The sequence below is a fragment of the Drosophila navojoa genome, chromosome 5 (assembly GCF_054131105.1).
Source record: "Drosophila navojoa isolate 15081-1374.11 chromosome 5, UAZ_NAV_1.0, whole genome shotgun sequence".
In the NCBI taxonomy this organism is placed as follows: Eukaryota; Metazoa; Arthropoda; class Insecta; order Diptera; family Drosophilidae; genus Drosophila; species Drosophila navojoa.
In genome coordinates, this window is record NC_142893.1 from 15,911,090 (window position 1) to 15,928,130 (window position 17,041).

At 39.5% G+C, this 17,041-nt stretch overlaps 1 protein-coding gene and 1 long non-coding RNA gene across 6 annotated transcripts; one reads left to right on the forward strand and one right to left on the reverse strand.

Moving 5' to 3' along the window:
• Nucleotides 1-11: 11 nt before the first annotated feature.
• On the reverse strand, nucleotides 12-16,982 carry Magi (membrane associated guanylate kinase, WW and PDZ domain containing protein magi). 5 transcript variants are annotated; one of them, XM_089262510.1, is made up of 6 exons: nucleotides 16,844-16,982; nucleotides 13,256-14,395; nucleotides 3,499-3,676; nucleotides 1,309-3,436; nucleotides 1,023-1,245; nucleotides 12-958 (listed from the first exon to the last, which is right to left on the reverse strand). In XM_089262510.1, the coding sequence occupies exons 2-6, from the start codon at nucleotides 14,127-14,129 to the stop codon at nucleotides 528-530; spliced, it is 3,834 nt and encodes a 1,277-aa protein (XP_089118636.1). In that variant the 5' UTR covers nucleotides 14,130-14,395; nucleotides 16,844-16,982; the 3' UTR covers nucleotides 12-527. The 5 variants fall into 5 exon arrangements, with proteins under 5 accessions (XP_089118636.1, XP_089118634.1, XP_089118635.1 ...); XM_089262508.1 differs by lacking the exon at nucleotides 16,844-16,982 and adding an exon at nucleotides 16,441-16,801; XM_089262509.1 differs by lacking the exon at nucleotides 16,844-16,982 and adding an exon at nucleotides 16,162-16,434.
• On the forward strand, nucleotides 15,858-16,466 carry LOC149091094 (uncharacterized). The gene is made up of 2 exons (XR_016197184.1): nucleotides 15,858-15,997; nucleotides 16,067-16,466. It is a non-coding gene; the product is annotated as an uncharacterized LOC149091094 (long non-coding RNA).
• Nucleotides 16,983-17,041: the final 59 nt, after the last annotated feature.

A 17,041-nucleotide genomic window follows, 5' to 3' on the forward strand; every position in this document is an offset into this window, starting at 1 on the left:
CACTCATTGCATAAACTAGTTGTAATATCATTTATTAAACAACATATTAATATATATATAAATAAAAAATATTTAGTTTTACATTTGTACAAATATTTCAATACTTCATAAATGGTATTTGTAGAGAACCCTATTCTAAAGCATCTTACAATATTTATATATATTTCTATAGATAGCGATATGCTAAACTGTTAAAATGGTGTAATTTCACATGACACCAGATTTATTTGATTTATACATAGTAGAAAAGCTCGTGATTTCATTAATAACTTATAATTCTAACTAGGCTATAAGGCAAGTCGTCACTAAGAGGGATAGAGTAAAGATAACCGATTTTTCTGACAATTTTGTGTAGCTTCACGAAGCGCTTGGAGATTCGCAAATTTGAAATGTTGCATATGCTTACTAAATTCAGTCTTTGGGGTTACTTAACAGTTATTTATAAAACTACGGCACTGCACGCGTAAAATGCACATGTAAACTAGCTAAAGAAAGCTCTTGTAGAGCCGAATCCGTAGATCTCAGAGTCATAACTGTGGCTGCTGATGCAGGGCGAGTGTGGCTGCGATATTTGTACTGGCCCGCTCCAGATAGCTGCCAGGCATGGGGCCCAGTCCTGGCATTTCCAATTGTTGATGCTGTTGGTGTTGTTGGTGTTGCTGCTGTTGCTGGAGATGTTGGAGTTGCGGTTGTTGTTGTTGTGGAGCTTTGAGTAAACTGGGCGATGCCTGCAATGGCGTATTAGAGCCCATGCCCGCACTGCTGCCGCCGGGACTGGGACCGCCCTCTTTGAGCGGACAGCCGATGGTGAGGCGCACATGTAACCCAGATTCCTTTATAAGATTCACGACATCGCCATGCGACATGCCCGCAATATCGATGCGGTTAACGGCAATAATCCTGTCGCCCACTTTCAGCTCCCCACAGCGATCAGCCGGACTGCCCGGTATTAGTTTGCCTGAGGAGAGAAAGGCAATTATAAAATCAATCCATTGCCTGAAAAACCAACAATTTGATCTTACCTATTGTGGAGCCGTAGTAATGATTCGATGAGGAGATTATGACAAAGCCAAATCCCTCGTTCTCATGCCGACTGACAATCACATCGTAGGGATAGCGTCGCAGTTGCTGCAGCGGCGCTTGCTGAAGCAGCGGAGCTCGTCGCCTACGCAATATCATTGTCACCTGACCACGCACGGCAGATTCGCCCATCAGCGAGACGACTTTATGATGCGAAGAGTTTAGCTGAGTCAATAAAGAAATGCATTTGATGAGCGCACCGCGTCATAAGCAATCGCATCAACATACCACATTAATGCCATCGATGCTGAGGATCTCATCGCCGGTGGCGATCCGATGATCATTATCGGCTGCCCCGCCCGGCACAATGTGACCCACAGTCACCTGGGAGCCCTCCTCTGTGCCACCAACGATGCGAAAGCCGAAGCCCATCGCCTGCCGCTCCAGCGTCACCTCGGTCAGCTCACACTGCTCGGCATCCTCCGAGGCATCCAGCAGGGCACCGTTACGCCAGCTGGGCGAATGCTGCAGCTGCAGCTGCTGCTGTGGCGGATCCAAGTTGGCAAAACCCACGCGCCGTCTATCGCTCAGCAGCTCATTGACGCGACGCTGCATCCGCTCGTTCTGGATGTGCGCCGCTTGCAACGGCGAGTACTGCCCGGTGGCCGATGCAACTGAAACTGGCGGCTGCTGCACGTAATAGCCCAGCTGCGACGGCTGCTGCGGTCGTTGATAGCGCTGCGCCTGGCAATCGTAGCAGTAGCAGGATTCATGATGACCCAGCGGCAGTGGCAGCGGCTGCATGCTGGGCGGCAGGCCGTAAATTGGATTATAGTTGCCTCCATCGCCCACATCCACATCGACGTTGCTCTGCAGGGTGGCCTCGGCCAGGCGCTCGCTCAGTCGACTGACCATCTTGGGATAGGGATCCATAAACGGTATATCGTCCAGCTCCTGCAGACTATTGTTCGACTTGCCCGCCGAGCCCTGCAGATGCAGTGCCTTGTTCTCCACGGATGCACCCCCATCCGCCTGCTGCAATTCGTTATTTGGCGTCAGGACGCGGGCACGTCGCGTGTCCACCAACGGTGTCTTCGGCCGCATGGGCAGCACCTCTTTGGGCTGAGTGCTGTACAGATCAGCGGTGGGCGTTTTGCTGCGAAACAGCCCGGCACCAGTGCCGCCCACAAAGTTCTTGCGCAGATTGGCCACATTGCCCAGGCCCTGGCCAGCGGCCGATTGCTCGGGCGGCGTGCGCTGTATCTTAAGAGTGGTGGGCGTGGTTTGGCTGCACTCCTTGAGCAGCTCCACCACATAGAAGTGAGGCTTGTTGCGCACATTGATGCCGTTTATCTCGAGCAGCACATCCCCCTCCAACAGCTGAGTGCAGCAGTTGCGGTCGAGGATCTTCTTCACAATCTGCCCGCAAGCGGAATCAGCGATGGTGAAGCCAAAGCCCATGGCGCCCTTCATGATGGAAAACGTGTAAATCTCCGGCTTCTTCATCAGAATGAAACCACTTCCAGCCGCTTTGCTAACGCCTTCGCCAGACAAATCCAGAAAATTGTAATTGCCATCCATGTTCAGGTCGACGTTCAGGCGACGCTGCTTCTCCGACTCGCACGGCATAACGTCCACGGCCATGGTGGTCACCACCTCAGTGTTGGGATCATTCGGATCGAAGGGCAGTGGATAGCCGCGGCACACCTCCAGCGCAGCCGTCTCACCGGGCAGTATGGACTGAAAGATGTTGACCATGTCGTGGTGCGTGTAGCCCAGCACACAAGTGTCATTCACATAGACCAGCACATCGCCCGTCTGCAGCTGCCCGTCCAGCCAGGCTGGGCCATTGGGCACCACTGTCTTGATCTGCAGAAACTCCTCCACATCGCTGCCGTTGCTGCCGTCGCTGCCAACAATGGTGAAGCCCAATCCACGCGTCGACTTCACCAGCGTTGTGTTTATCCGCTGGCCCTGCAGTTCCGCCGGATTGCGTGTGAATTTGTACGGCAGCTTGGCTGCATTGGCTGCCATTGGCATTGGCGCCGCTGGCAATGGAGTTTGCCTCGCATTCGCTGCCTCCTGCGCTGCCGTCGGCGTCTTTGAGCGTTGCTGTGGCGGCGGTGCCTGTTGCTGTTGTTGTTGTTGCTGCTGTTGCTGCTGCTTTTGCTGTTGTTGCAGTTGCAGCTGCTCCTGCTGCTGCTGGCGTTGCTCAGCCGCACGACGCTTCGCTTCAAGCACCGGATTCTCATACTGAGTGCGTCGATTCACATGATCAATAAAGTACATGCCATACATGGAGTCCTCAATCTTCTCCCAGCCATAGGGCAGCTCATCCTCGCAGCAATCCTCCAGCGATTTTTTCTGATACTTGGACAGACGCGGATCCAGCCAGTGCGAGGTGCCCGTATTGTGGCTAGAAATAAAAGGAAACATTGAATAATTGTATATAAAAGCATTCTCCTCTCATTCACTCACTCTATAAAGTACAGTTCGCCGCGCTCCGTGTAGGCCGTCTCCCATTTGGGCGGCAGTGGTCCGAGGCCATCGCCGGGATCCTCGTTATTCGCCTGATTCATGTCTGCAGCGCCGCATTCACTGCCCATGCTGCTGTCCCGGCCTTCGCCATTGTAGTACGGACCTTGCAAAAGGTTTTCTGCAAGAGGAATAACGAATTTGTTGATTAATTATAAAAGTCCTTATTTTCCTGCTCCCAACTTTTCCTGCGGCCAACTTCAATCAATGAACCATCGCCTGACCTCAAACCGGATGTGTGCAATTAGCTTTTGCTTGACTGATTTGTCACACTACGGTTCAAACGCTGGTCGGCCACGCCCACGCCCACGCCCACAGCCAAACAGGTAAATCGGTAAATCGTTAAAGAGGTGTGCATCCAGCCGAGAATAGTTTGGCCAGGCCCCTGCATGGGCCATTCCTATTGCAGCGCTTTTTGTTGAGTGTTGAATGAACCGTAACATGTTCTATGCCAACCAACAACAACAACAACAACAACAACAGACAACAACAAACAAGTGCATTTATTATTAACCACAAAACAAGTCGAAAGAGTGGTCTCCAGAAGGCTTACTTGAACGCCTCTGACCCAGTTCGCAGCCCTCTTGTTTACATGTGAACACCACAAACCAAAGGGTCTTGAAGGATGCAATTACGCGTTGTAATGAGGGGACCAGCACTACCTAGTATTCAGGTTCATTGTAGACAATCATTTGAGCTCATGTGAGGGGCGTGGTAAATTATTATATTATGACTATTATATTTATTATGATAGATCATCAAAGTTTAAATAGGAAAATTGTGTTATTATATTTATTATTAGAGATTTACTAAACTTACTTAGAGGAACTTGATTATTATAATAATAATTATTAATTATTGAAATGTTTTATTACTGTATTTATTATTGAAGATTATCTAAAGTTTTCTGGAGCAGTTCTATTATTATAGATTTACTACAGTTATATAGAAAGTTTGTATTAATTATTGTATAATGTATTGTAATTTTCTAAAGTTATATGCAGGATTTTAATTATTATAGATTCTCCTATGAAATATAATTGTAATATGATTTTTACCTAAATAAATATGGAGCATATTGAGTCTATTATAATGAAGATTTTCTTAAAGAGTTTCAAGAATTTAAGACCCATTTCTTTAAAGAGTATCCCACATCCATTCCAGGAAAGACATCAAATTTTATGTGAAAATATTTTTTCTTGCAGCAGTTGTTGATTTTTCGAAAAGTGTAAAAAATAATATAAATATTTATACTATATGTACATATGTATATATTATCTAGTCCCAACAAAAAATGGGGATTGTACATATGAATCCCCATATTTTTTTGGGAATAGATTATTTATTTATTTAGTGTTGATTCTTTTAAAGAAGTTTAAGCACGAGCATTTCGACAATGATATTATTATTATGCAAAGATTTTTAAAAATAAATGTAGATCCTCAAGAAATGGTATGCAAACATAATGATCTTTTGCAGAGACCCATCAAAGCATAAGCTTTGCCAGAAGATATTTATGGAATAATTTTGTAGCTCTAATAACTTGGACAACGCATTAATTAGTCAGTCAATCGATTAGTCATTCAATCAAGCAGTTATCTGCTTATCTCAATTAAAACCTCAACAGAAACTAGAAGTTCTTTATAAAATGAAAGTTTTGCATCTTTTGTTTGCAGTCCACAAAGTTTATGCAAAGTCCTATGCAGACTATTCAAATTCTGCACAACTCATAATGATGTCTAAAATCGAGCTAAATCTGATGCTAAAAATTTACATCAATGCTCATTAAAACAGCCAACGGCAGTTGCTAACTGTGCTCCGGCGAAGCGAGCAGAGAGAAGCGATTCGATTCAGTCCGCTCATCGTTAGCCCATATGGAGTAGAGTAGGTCCATATATGTGCATATGTATATATACATGTAAGCATATGTCTATAGACTTACTTCTCAGACATCTTCATGGATAGGAGTTGCAGTTGCCCACACAGAGCAAAAAATCAAATATCAGAAACGAATCATTTGCATAGAGAAATATAAATATTTACAAATGTATGCATGAATATGTACACATGTATGTGTGTATGTATGGGTAAGCGCTGCATGGAGCTCTGATCAATTAGAGAGCAGGCAGATGGCCTCATGTTCGATTCATATTGGACTCCAAGCAGCGGCCCCATCAATGGGCGCTTTTTACTGACTAACGCAAATAGAAGTTGTGCCATGTAGCCCCGTGTGTATGTGTGTGTGTGCTTGTGTTTATGGATGCTGCATAATCCAGAAAGTGTGAACGAACGAGCCCAAACTACGGAAGTTGTTGGTGCTGCTTTTTTTTACCTTTTTCTCTCTCTTTTTTTTTTTTTTGCTATGATTCAGTGTGGCACAGTTTGCTTGAACAGTTGCTGCTCCGCCCCTCCCCACCCCCCAAACAACTTCACTTGTCTGTGTCGACTGCTTGTGTAAATATTTGTAGAGCAGGCGAAGCTATTTGATCACCAGATGTGGCACAGCAGAAATACAGTTGCTTTGAATAGACGACAGCGCGCGGTGTTTTATAGGTGAGTCGAGTGAGTTCCCTTACAGTTCTCCATATACTGCAATTTGTTCAGCGTTCATCTATGTATGTGTATATATGTAGTTATGTTATACACACATATATAATGTGACCTTATCTATGCAAAACATTTCTTATCATTGTTTGTCTCAGATAAGCGCAAAGTAATTGAACAACATGCAAGAAAATGCTCACTGGACATTATGTTTATGAGAAGGTATGGGAAATATGTATATATGTATATGTAAAGGGAAGATCATACAGCAATAGAACAAGAGTCTACAATTTAAAGCGCTCTAATATGTCTGTACTTAGAGAGAAGAAAAGCTCTGCACTAAACTACTTATAAATTAGATATTAATTTAATTATAATTTTTTTAATTTATTATTTTATTATACGTTATTTATATTGATTTATTATTTTATTATACATTATTTATATTAATTTATTAGTTTATTATAGATTATTTATATTCATTTATTATTTTATTATAGATTATTTATATTAATTTAATATTTTTTTAAACATTATTTATATTAATTTAATATTTTATTATACATTATTTACAATAATTTATTATTTTACATTATTTATATTAATTTATTATTTTATTATACGTTATTTATAATAATTTATTATTTTACTATACAATATTTATATTAATTTATTATTTTATTATAGATTTTTTATATTAATTTATTATTTTATTATAGATTTTTTATATTAATTTATTATACATTATTTATATTAATTTATTATTTTATTATACATTATTTATAATAATTTATTATTTTATTATAGATTTTTTATATTAATTTATTATTTTTTTTATATTAATTTATTATTTTATTATACATTATTTATATTAATTTATTATTTTATTATACATTATTTATAATAATTTATTATTTTATTATAGATTATTTATATTAATTTATTATTTTAATATGGATTATTTATATTAATTTATTATTTTACTTTTCATTATTTTTATTTATTTATTCATTATTAGTGCTACCTTATCTCTATAATAATTAAAGCTGCTAATTATTTACTATTTTGACAAAATAAAATGCTTTAATTGCAATTAATATCCTCTCAAGTTTCAATGAAAATAAATGCCTCAATGGAAATTTTAGTTCTACTTAAAATATGTTAATTCTCTGTTTTCCTTTTATAGGAAAGTCGTTACGTCAACTTATTTAAATAAATATATGTATAAATAAGCCAAATAATAAAGCAAAATTGCAAATATATTCCATATATATTCTATATATGCTTTCCATATAGAACTCCATCAGCTCCTGGCCATTCAATTATTCATTCACAGCTCACATATAGGGGTTCTACCAAACTTAAAGAATGCCAACTTTTCTTTTCACTTCAAAGTCAATGAACTCTCGCCTCTCTGGCCTTAGTTGAATTGTTAGCAGCTGCCCTTAGATGGAGCGCACGCCCCATCTTCATCTTGGGGCGGACACATGCTAAGCTAGAAGATCGCCAAGATGTTTATATTTAGTTCTGGCCTGTGCGGACTTCTCGGGCTTGAGAATGCATTGTTAGCCGAACAACAATGCGAGCATGTTGGGAACTGCTCATATCTCTGCGCAGCTCCATTCGCATCTCTTCCTCTCTTTTCTTTTGCCCCGTCAATCTCTTGCCTTTCTTCTCTTTTCAATACAGTTTTGTTCTTTTTTTTTTGCAATTAGCCACAATTTTTTGCGTGATTATCGTTGTCAATCATGGACGATACAGAGGAAAACTCAGACGAAACCTCTTATTATGAGTAATGGATATTGTTTGATTATCACAGCCAAAGGAAACTATTGTTGGCTCAAGTGTGACGCATAGGGAGTACCCTTACTTTAGGGAAAAGTAGGCTAATTAGTAGTTAAGGTTTTGTTTAGGTGAGAACAAATTTCTTCCAGAACATTTCAAAGTAAATATACTAAGGAGACTTTATGCTAGGATTAGGCTTCTCAATAGGGCTAGAACTCTGTCTATAGATATTTCCAATTTCTCATTAACTTTATTCCAAAATAATAATCTTCAATCATTTTTAAGAATGTCAAATTAAACAAAATGATATTATAAAAATCAATTTTAGATCCACATATAAATATATATGTATTTATATCAATTTCTATATCTTTCCAGTATCACATTCCATCGGATAATTGAAATACCCACTTCATACCCTATATAAAAACACGCATGTCTCTGATCTGTAGATTGAGCATGCTGAATCGCACAAGCCAAGAGCATGACTCACATGCAACCAAGACGCAGTGAAGCCCGGTTCGGGCATAAAGAGAACAAAAAACAATAAGAAATGCGCGCCAGGTAAGCAGCCCATTATATTTAGACATTCAGACAGGGGTGGATCAAGAAATGCACTTTACAAGCCTCAAAACCTCAACTGCTGAAGAGGGTCAATGACAGTGACATATCAAGCTGAAAGCATTTCACAAAATTTACATAGAAATAGTGGAGAGGGAGAGGGAGAGAACGAGAGAGTGCGAGAGAGGAAGGGCACATAAAGAGGTTGGACTTTAAATAAGTTTAAATGGTAGTTTGAAGAGTGTAATGGGAAACATAAATGTATCACTAATATAGGTATATAATATACGTATATATATATCAACTTAATCAGACTGTTCTTTTACTGTCTGAAAGCATATATAGAGCTAATAGCAGAAACCCCCAGTTGCAGTTGCTTTGTATGTATAGCCCTTTGAAGAAACTTCCAGTTCCCTCAGTTCTTGCTTGAATATCATATAATCTATAATTCTAAGCCTTAGATAACTATATAAATGCCAATCCTCTATATCTATATATGCATATACTAAGGCATATAAAATTAAATTAAATATTAGAGAATGCTTATGCTATAAATATACTATAGTATATAGAATATTGTCAAATAGATATCGCATACATACATATTTACGGTCTCTAATATTGTAATATTAAAACCTTCTCCAACTACTATAATCCTACTTTATTAATTCTACTTTATTTAAAGTATCAATTCAATTCATTTGTAAACAAAGACTATTTATTGTCTATGACTCTTAAGAGGCTTAATTCCTATTCAAGTAATTCCCCTACTCGGTCAAATAAATTGCTCAACGGCCTACAAATCAATTAAGAATTCAAACCATGGAGGCCCAGTCTAGGCGCGCTTTCTTTAAAGAAATGCCTGGCCTAGCCTCGTCTAGGCCGGCCCAGCCCATGCTCGAACTATTTGAATGGCTGGAGACGTTGCCATCAAGTCGTGAACTCTCACTGCGCATAAATAATGAATGTCATTGAGCCATGCAGCAGCAATGTGCAACACTTCAGGACTGCTCGAGCCACTGAGCACCACCACCGGGTGGCTGAAGGGCGGTGCTTGCGGCATTAAGATGGTGCTTGGGACTGAGTTGTGTGGAGCGAATTGTGGAATTGTGGCTCCTAGCATAATGATGGCATCTAATTGGCTTTGCTGCTTCGTTAACCTGGCTTACACACGCCACCCATCTCAAGCGCAAGCTCGCAGAACCCCTCCTTACCAGGCAGAACCCTTTCCTTGTGCATGTCACAATGTTGTCGTAATCAAGAAATTAATAATCGCATCATATGACGCGAATGGGAGCAATGGAGGTGAGGCGACGAGGCGAGGAGGTGAGGAGGCGACGTCGGCGTTGGCTCTGCTAATTGCCAAAGACATGACGCGTAAATGATAACTTAAGCACACACACACACACACACACACATACACACACACAGATTGAGGTGTTTCCTCGTGGGTGACCATGGTGAGTGAGTTCATTGCCATTGCGGCTGTTCCAAGACCAAGTTCACACATTCAACTGCCTGAACAAAACGCGCTAATAAATAAATTTCATAAGCTTCATAAACTATGTCCGATGTTACCAAATTTAGAGCCCACATAACAATGCTAAGATCTAAAACACCTGCTTAAAAAAACAAAATATGAATAAAATACAAAAAAAAACCATAAACTAAGTCAAGCCAACATTCACCATTGATGCTCCGTTTAGGAATTGTCGCTTGGCCAACTTCCGAAAGCGATTATTATTTGTTGTTGTTGTTGTTGTTGAGTGAAATACATAATTTCAGATGGCCCATTTAGGTTGGGTCTTTGTTAAGGCCTGCGGCTTGGCTCTGATTGCTCACTCTCTCGTGCTGAGTGCGTCTGCTTCGAACTATAAATATCAATTTTCCACTTCATATGCATAAGCGTACTAATGCCAGCCACGCCCCATGCCCGCACGCCCACAGTAACAACTTTGAACTCGATCAAACTTGTGGCAGCCCCCACACACAGACTCATGAATGAATGTGGCTGGGGCTATATACTACAATTTACTACGAAAGCGAGAGAGAGAGAGAGAGTGGAAGAGAGAGAGAGAGAGGGAGACACTTTGCGACAAGTGTTTGGGTAGGTAGCTGCAAGTGGTTTAAGCGGCATTTGCGCTCACATTTCAGAGTGCTGCAAATGCCACAGTAGAGTCTCAAATGCAGGGACGCCATGAATGAGAATGTTATTGAATATCAGATGGCATGAGCAAGACGTATACTATATTCGATTACAAAATAAACACGAGTCATGGGCGTTAACTGACTAAGAGATACCCTGCATATGGAGTTTATGCTACAAGTAAACATTTCAAAGAATTCATATCAAATGAGAGCACTCCAGTACCAGGTATACCCTGTAGTGGTCATTTCTGTTTCTATATCTGTTTCTCACTGCAGTTTGAGCAATCTGTGACACCTTGACATACCCTCTAGCGGATATTTATTCCAACTCAGCCAAGACTGGTCTCTAACCAGGCCAATATACTCTTTATGCACTAGCTGAACGAGTATGAATAAACTGAGTCACGAAGTAAAGTACAACGAAAACTCTTGAACGTCACCTGTTTGGCTTGTTGGCCGTTCAGCGTCTTGGTAGAGCCCGAAGACCCACAAGCAGAAGTGCGAAACGGCTTCAACTTACAAGCGAATCCATTGTCTTAACTCTCCTCACTTGGGCCCAAGCAGCTGAGGTGTAAACAATTGGCACGTGTCTGTTTGGACAGCAAAGGGCACAAAGCACAAGCAAATCAATTGAACTCTGCAGCCCCGCTGTGCACTGAAGACTTACACATAATTTTGTCTACACAATGAGAGGCAGCTAATTAAAGCAATTGCAAGTGCAACCGAAACCGAAACCAAAACTGAAACTGAAACAGAAAAGCAAACAAGCCGGAGCACAAAAATTCAAGTGTGGGTAAACTACTCATGTTGGCCATGTGGGTGGGATGAATGCCTTGCCTTGCCTTGCCTTGCCTTGCCTTGCCTTGCCTTGCCTTGCCTCAGCCTGATTGCCTGGACAGCATGTGGTGTTTCTTTTTGAGCAAACTGACCTCAATATGCTCTTGGAACTGTTTTGCCCTAAAACACATACACACACACGCACACATGGACACTGTTTAATCATTCATTCAAAGCCTCCAGTTGCAGATCGTAAGTCAACTAATCTTGCGCCTGAAATGGGAACAGCATTGACATGTTTTTTGGAACCACATAGAATTCTACATTAGCCAACAAGACACAAGTTCTTTTTTGGCTAAACTCTGCAGCAAACTAATTAAAATGAAAGTCAATTGGTCGCTAATCAATTTGTGTTTGCTTAATTATTTTATTTTATTTTATTTCATTTCATTTCATTTCATTTCATTTCATTTCATTTCATTTCATTTCATTTCATTTCATTTCATTTCATTTCATTTCATTTCATTTCATTTCATTTCATTTCATTTCATTTCATTTCATTTCATTTTATTTTATATTATATTATATTATATTATATGATTATTTCTATTTACATTATCTTATGTTATTATTTTCTTTATTTGAATGTATTTTATTTTATTTTATTTTATTTTATTTTATTTTATTTTATTTTATTTTATTTTATTTTATTTTATTTTATTTTATTGTATTTTATTTTATTTTATTTTATTTTATTTATTTTTATTTTATTTTATTTTATTTTATATTATTTATTTATTATTATTATTATTATTATTATTTTTTTTTTTTTTTTTTTTTTTTTTTTTTTTTTTGAAAGGGGAAAATTTATTTACCAAACTATTAATAAGAGGGAAATGTATGTTCACAAGAATTCAAGCCATCCAATAAATATTATCTGAGATATACGAGCTTCAAAGCTATAAGAGCTAAACCTAGAAATTGTTTAATAACTTTATAAAACTTCACTTATTTGAGTATTTCTTAGAGTTACCAAATTTGGTATTTATATACTTTTCCTTAACCTATCCTAAAGGTCATACATTCATTTTGGTAGCTAATTTTTTTTTTTTTTTTTTTTTTTTATTTCAAAGTAGAGCATTTGCTCTATGCAAGTGGTCAAAAATGCAATTCACTTTGACCAACTTTTGCCTTGAATAGGGCCTTCAGACGTTAAGGAAATGACTCGCTAGAGTTAAAGTAAAAGTAAAGTCATTATATATGAAAGAGAGGGTATCTCCTAGTTGGGTTTTTATTTTCGTATTGAACGTTGTAGTGGATAATTTGTCACGCGTTGTCTAAAGAGAGAACGTTTGCAATGCCATCAATTATATATAAATATACCATGAACAGTATTTATATATGTATGTATGTACATGCAGATTAATCAATTTGAAGAGCCGACTCGGTCTTTGTCTATTTCCATGCCAATTTATCTCTCAACTTTCATTATGCAACATTGCCTCTGTTCTGTATTTCTATGACAAGTAATACTATATATTTATATATATCAGAATTAGCTGGATCAAACCAATTTATTGGTCAGATAGTACAGAAAAGTGCAAAATGCAATCCTAAATTCTCTTAAATGCCTTTAAATTCCTTAAATTCTTTAGTTAAAAAGTCGAAATGCTTCTAATTAAAATTAGATCACAATCATAAACAATTTAATTGAATCCAAGTCCAAATAGTTCCAATTGAAATGTGTTCTCTATCATAAACAAGTTAATTGAGCTTAGTAGATTCATCTAACAAGTAATTGGCTTTCTCTAAATTAAAAAACTCTGCTATCAGATGGCAGTTAGCCCCAAATGCGCTCAGCCAAACTCTTTTCATTTTCACTTACCTTTGCTGCCTTTCAGGATGCTGCTGGGATGTCCGCCTGGGCGTGCGCTCGTTGCATTGCCATTGACTGTCCCGTTGCCGTGGAACTGCGACTGATGGTGGCCAGAGACCTGGCTGTTCAGCGAGGAGGTGCCGCCCAGCGAGGCAACATCTTCCCGCGAAGCGTGCAGCGATGCGGACGTAGACTTCTTAATAGCAGGAGGCGGCAGGCCCAGTGGTGGACCAGCAATGGCTGTACCGGTGGCAGTTGAAGCTGCTGCTGCTGCTGCTGCTGAAGTTGTTGTTGCGCCTGCTGTGGCTGGCTTGTGCATGCCAGCCATTGCATAACTGTTGCTGTCACCGTTGCCAACAGCAGCCAGATCCGCGCCGCTGGAATCGTTGCAATTGAATTTCTTGACATGGTTCGGCCGGCTACTACTTCCGTTGGCAAGGTTAGAATTTAGACTTGAGTTTCCGTTAAATGTTGCAAAACTGGTTGCTGCAACGCTGCTCGCAATTGCTCCAGCAGCACCAGCTGTTGCTACCGTTGTCGCCGATGCTGCTGCTGCTGAGCTGACAACAGGATGTGGATGCGAATGTGGATGTGAATGCTGGTGGGAAGCATTTAGCACAAGCGACGCCGGCGCCAACTGTTGCTGCTGTTGATAATAATGGCTGTTGAACTGCTGCTGCTGCTGTGGCTGCTGTTGTTGCTGCTGTTGTTGTTGGTGTTGCTGCATTAGGTAATCGCTCGCTGCTGAACCAACTGGCATTGCCTTAGCCAACAGAGCAGCAGATTTAGACGCTGCGCCTGCGGATCCCGCGCCGCCGCCACCCGCTGCTACCGCTGCTGCTGCCGTCGACGTCGTTGTTGTAGTCGCTGTTATTATTGGCATCTTCTTCTTCTTCTTCTTCTTCTCACGTTGCTGTCGTCGTTAGTAAACTTGTTTGCCCCTCTCAGCCTCGACTATCGGTTTGCCATTGCGCGTTTAATAATTTTATATTTATTTGATTCGTGTTTAATTTATGAAGTGTTTTCTCTAGATTTTTTTGCTAATTATTATCGCGTGTTCACAATGTCATTGGACTTTAGTTATTCATCGAGCACATTTGACATCATCCGCGCATTATCTAACGTGCATTGAGCAAACGTTGCCTAAAACTGAAGAGAAATGAGATAAGTCAGACTGAATGTAGGTGGGAAAGGGAGAAAGAGAGAGAAAGGGACAAAACGATACCATAAACACTTCGAGAGTCTGTTATGCGAGCAGAATATCCATTTTATAAGATTTTAATTAACCAACAAATATTTTGTATTGATAGATTCTTAAGAGGAATAATTGATTAACCAGATGCACCCTCTATTAACAAATGAATTTCGAAATAGAATATAAGTTATGTATATAAAGAATTTACGATGTAAGCGGAAACGATTCAAATATAATTTAAACTTCCTATACAACAATTAAAAACTTTAGAAACTACCTATTCATGTTTCAAATTTAGTAGCTATATAAATCTTATTTCTTTAATAATCATTTTTATAGTTGATTTTTTCTTGTTTAATTGTTTTATATTAGAAATTAAACTTCCCTAAGCTCACGTTTATTTAAATTTAAGTTTATATAATATTAACCATAAATATCATTTGCATACAAACAAATTCAAATTTATTTTCCTAAAAAAAACGTTGACTCATCATAAGAAATGAAAAAATAAAAAATATTATGAGCTCGGATGCGGGCATGAGTAAAAAGAAAATTAACTGTGCGAAAAAAGGGGCAAGAAGCACGGCAATAACATTAAATCCCTCAAGCGAAAAATTTACTCCAATAATAAAAAGTAAGAAAACAAAAACAAGAACACAGGCACACATACATACATACATATACACACACACACACACACACACACACATGTTAAGGTGGTCCTCTATATAGGGAGCTGCGGCAACAATCACCAGCTAAGAATGCCAGCAGCAGCAGCAGCAGCAACAAAAACAAAGAGAACAAAACAACAACAACAACAATAACAAGAGAGATGGAGAAACAAGTTTTGAGACCATGCCACCAGATCGACCAGTCAGACTTGATGCCACAAACAACAACAGCAACAACAAGCGGAGCAAAGGCAAAGGTAACCCCCGCATAAGCATACACACACATACATATACATACATACTTCAGTGTGTTTGTGTGTGCATGGTTGGCATCTGCACTTGCCACGGGACGCAGACGCGCAGGATGGGCTAAGCGTCAACAATGCACTGGGAAAACGAGTCGTTTAAGCCGCGAGACGCGCAGCGTTGTGGCATAGCCTGCGGTCAAGAGTCGGCACGCTCTCTATGTGGATCGCTGGTGTTGCACGTTGCACCGCCACCTGTCGACAAAATAAAAATACTCTATAAACAACAACAACCACGAAAAGGCGAAAAGCGCACGTAGCGACCACAGCGAGATAGAAAGAGAAAGACAGATGAAGGGTGAAGAGGGTGCCAGTTGCAGTTGCAGCTACTCTTAAGCGGCAATAATTTCACTTCACGGCTAAATTTCACCATTAACTTTGGCTCTTTTTAATTATAATTGTCTTTTACTTTTTCTTTGTTTAAATCACGTTAGGTGTTTTCATGTTGACATGTCAAAAACTTTTGCACAATTTCTTCTTGCTTTGCTTTTTGCTAATTGTGCGCATTTGAAATTTTCCGCAATTATGCTTACAGGTGTGCGTGTCTGTATGTGTGTGTGGGTAAAACTTCAAGTTCAAGGTAAAAGTAGCGTAATACCAGTTTTTCGATCACATATCTAATCTACTTTCTATGATACACGGCTCCCAGCTCTGGAATGTGGCAAAGTTGGCCGTAAGGTAAACAATTTCCATTATTTATAGCGATACAGCAACAATAATAACAAACACTTTCATTTTTCGCACCTCTTTGTTTGTGATTCGATTTATGTTTAGATTGATCGACAATCGATCAATAATGTGATCGGGTGTATCACAACAAACGCAGGAGCAGCCAAGCGGCTGGCACTTTCCATTTCGGAGCGAGAAAAACCGCAAACGCGTTTTCAAAACTGCGCAACACGCACACTACAACAGCATCAGACACACAGACACTCGCACACACTTACAAATTTTTGTAAGACGATATTATGGATATGCTTGAACTTGTTATTGCTTTGGTACCTTTAAAAAAAAAAAACTCACACGCTAAAGAAACGCGTTGCACCTGCGCCGAAGATAGTTGCTTTTGGTAAAAACTAGTCGTGACTTGCTTTGACTTTATCCAATTCGCACATTCTTTGTACACAACTTTTTAACAAATTCAAAAGGGCAATGTGTATTTTGGATCACACTACGATTTATTTTTTCCCGCTGGAAATCTGTCAAGATTAAGCACACGCGCGGCCCAACCGAATCAAATGAAATCTCAATTACAACTAAACGATATTCTGCTTCAAGTACTATCGATACTCGTTGCGCGTATACCTGTTGCTCAGCTAACGCTCTCGCACTAACACAGATAAAATCCCCAAATTAATAGCTTCAGTGAAATCAAATAAGTTCACACTGAATAGAAATATTCTAAAATAATGGAATTGATACGTACAGTATGTTTTCACCCATTTATTTTACATTAAAAAATATGTGCTTGTACATTTGAAACGACCACGGCGGCATCAGTAATTTAAGACATATTCTCAAACGAATGCAGCTGGGTTATTCAATGTATCGATACATTTGCACTTATTTGTGGCCATTCACACAGAATTAGTCTTTTACAGTATCTGAAAATAGTCTGCTATCA

Excerpts from the sequence above, each read along its gene's own strand:
- Magi (XM_089262510.1), bottom strand. The coding sequence starts at position 14,129 with ATGCCAATAATAACAGCGACTACAACAACGACGTCGACGGCAGCAGCA. Across the intron at positions 3,677-13,255 it reads CATCCTGAAAGGCAGCAAAG|AAAACCTTTTGCAAGGTCCG; the intron begins GTAAGTGAAAAT and ends TTCCTCTTGCAG. Across the intron at positions 3,437-3,498 it reads GGCGAACTGTACTTTATAGA|CCACAATACGGGCACCTCGC; the intron begins GTGAGTGAATGA and ends TTTTATTTCTAG.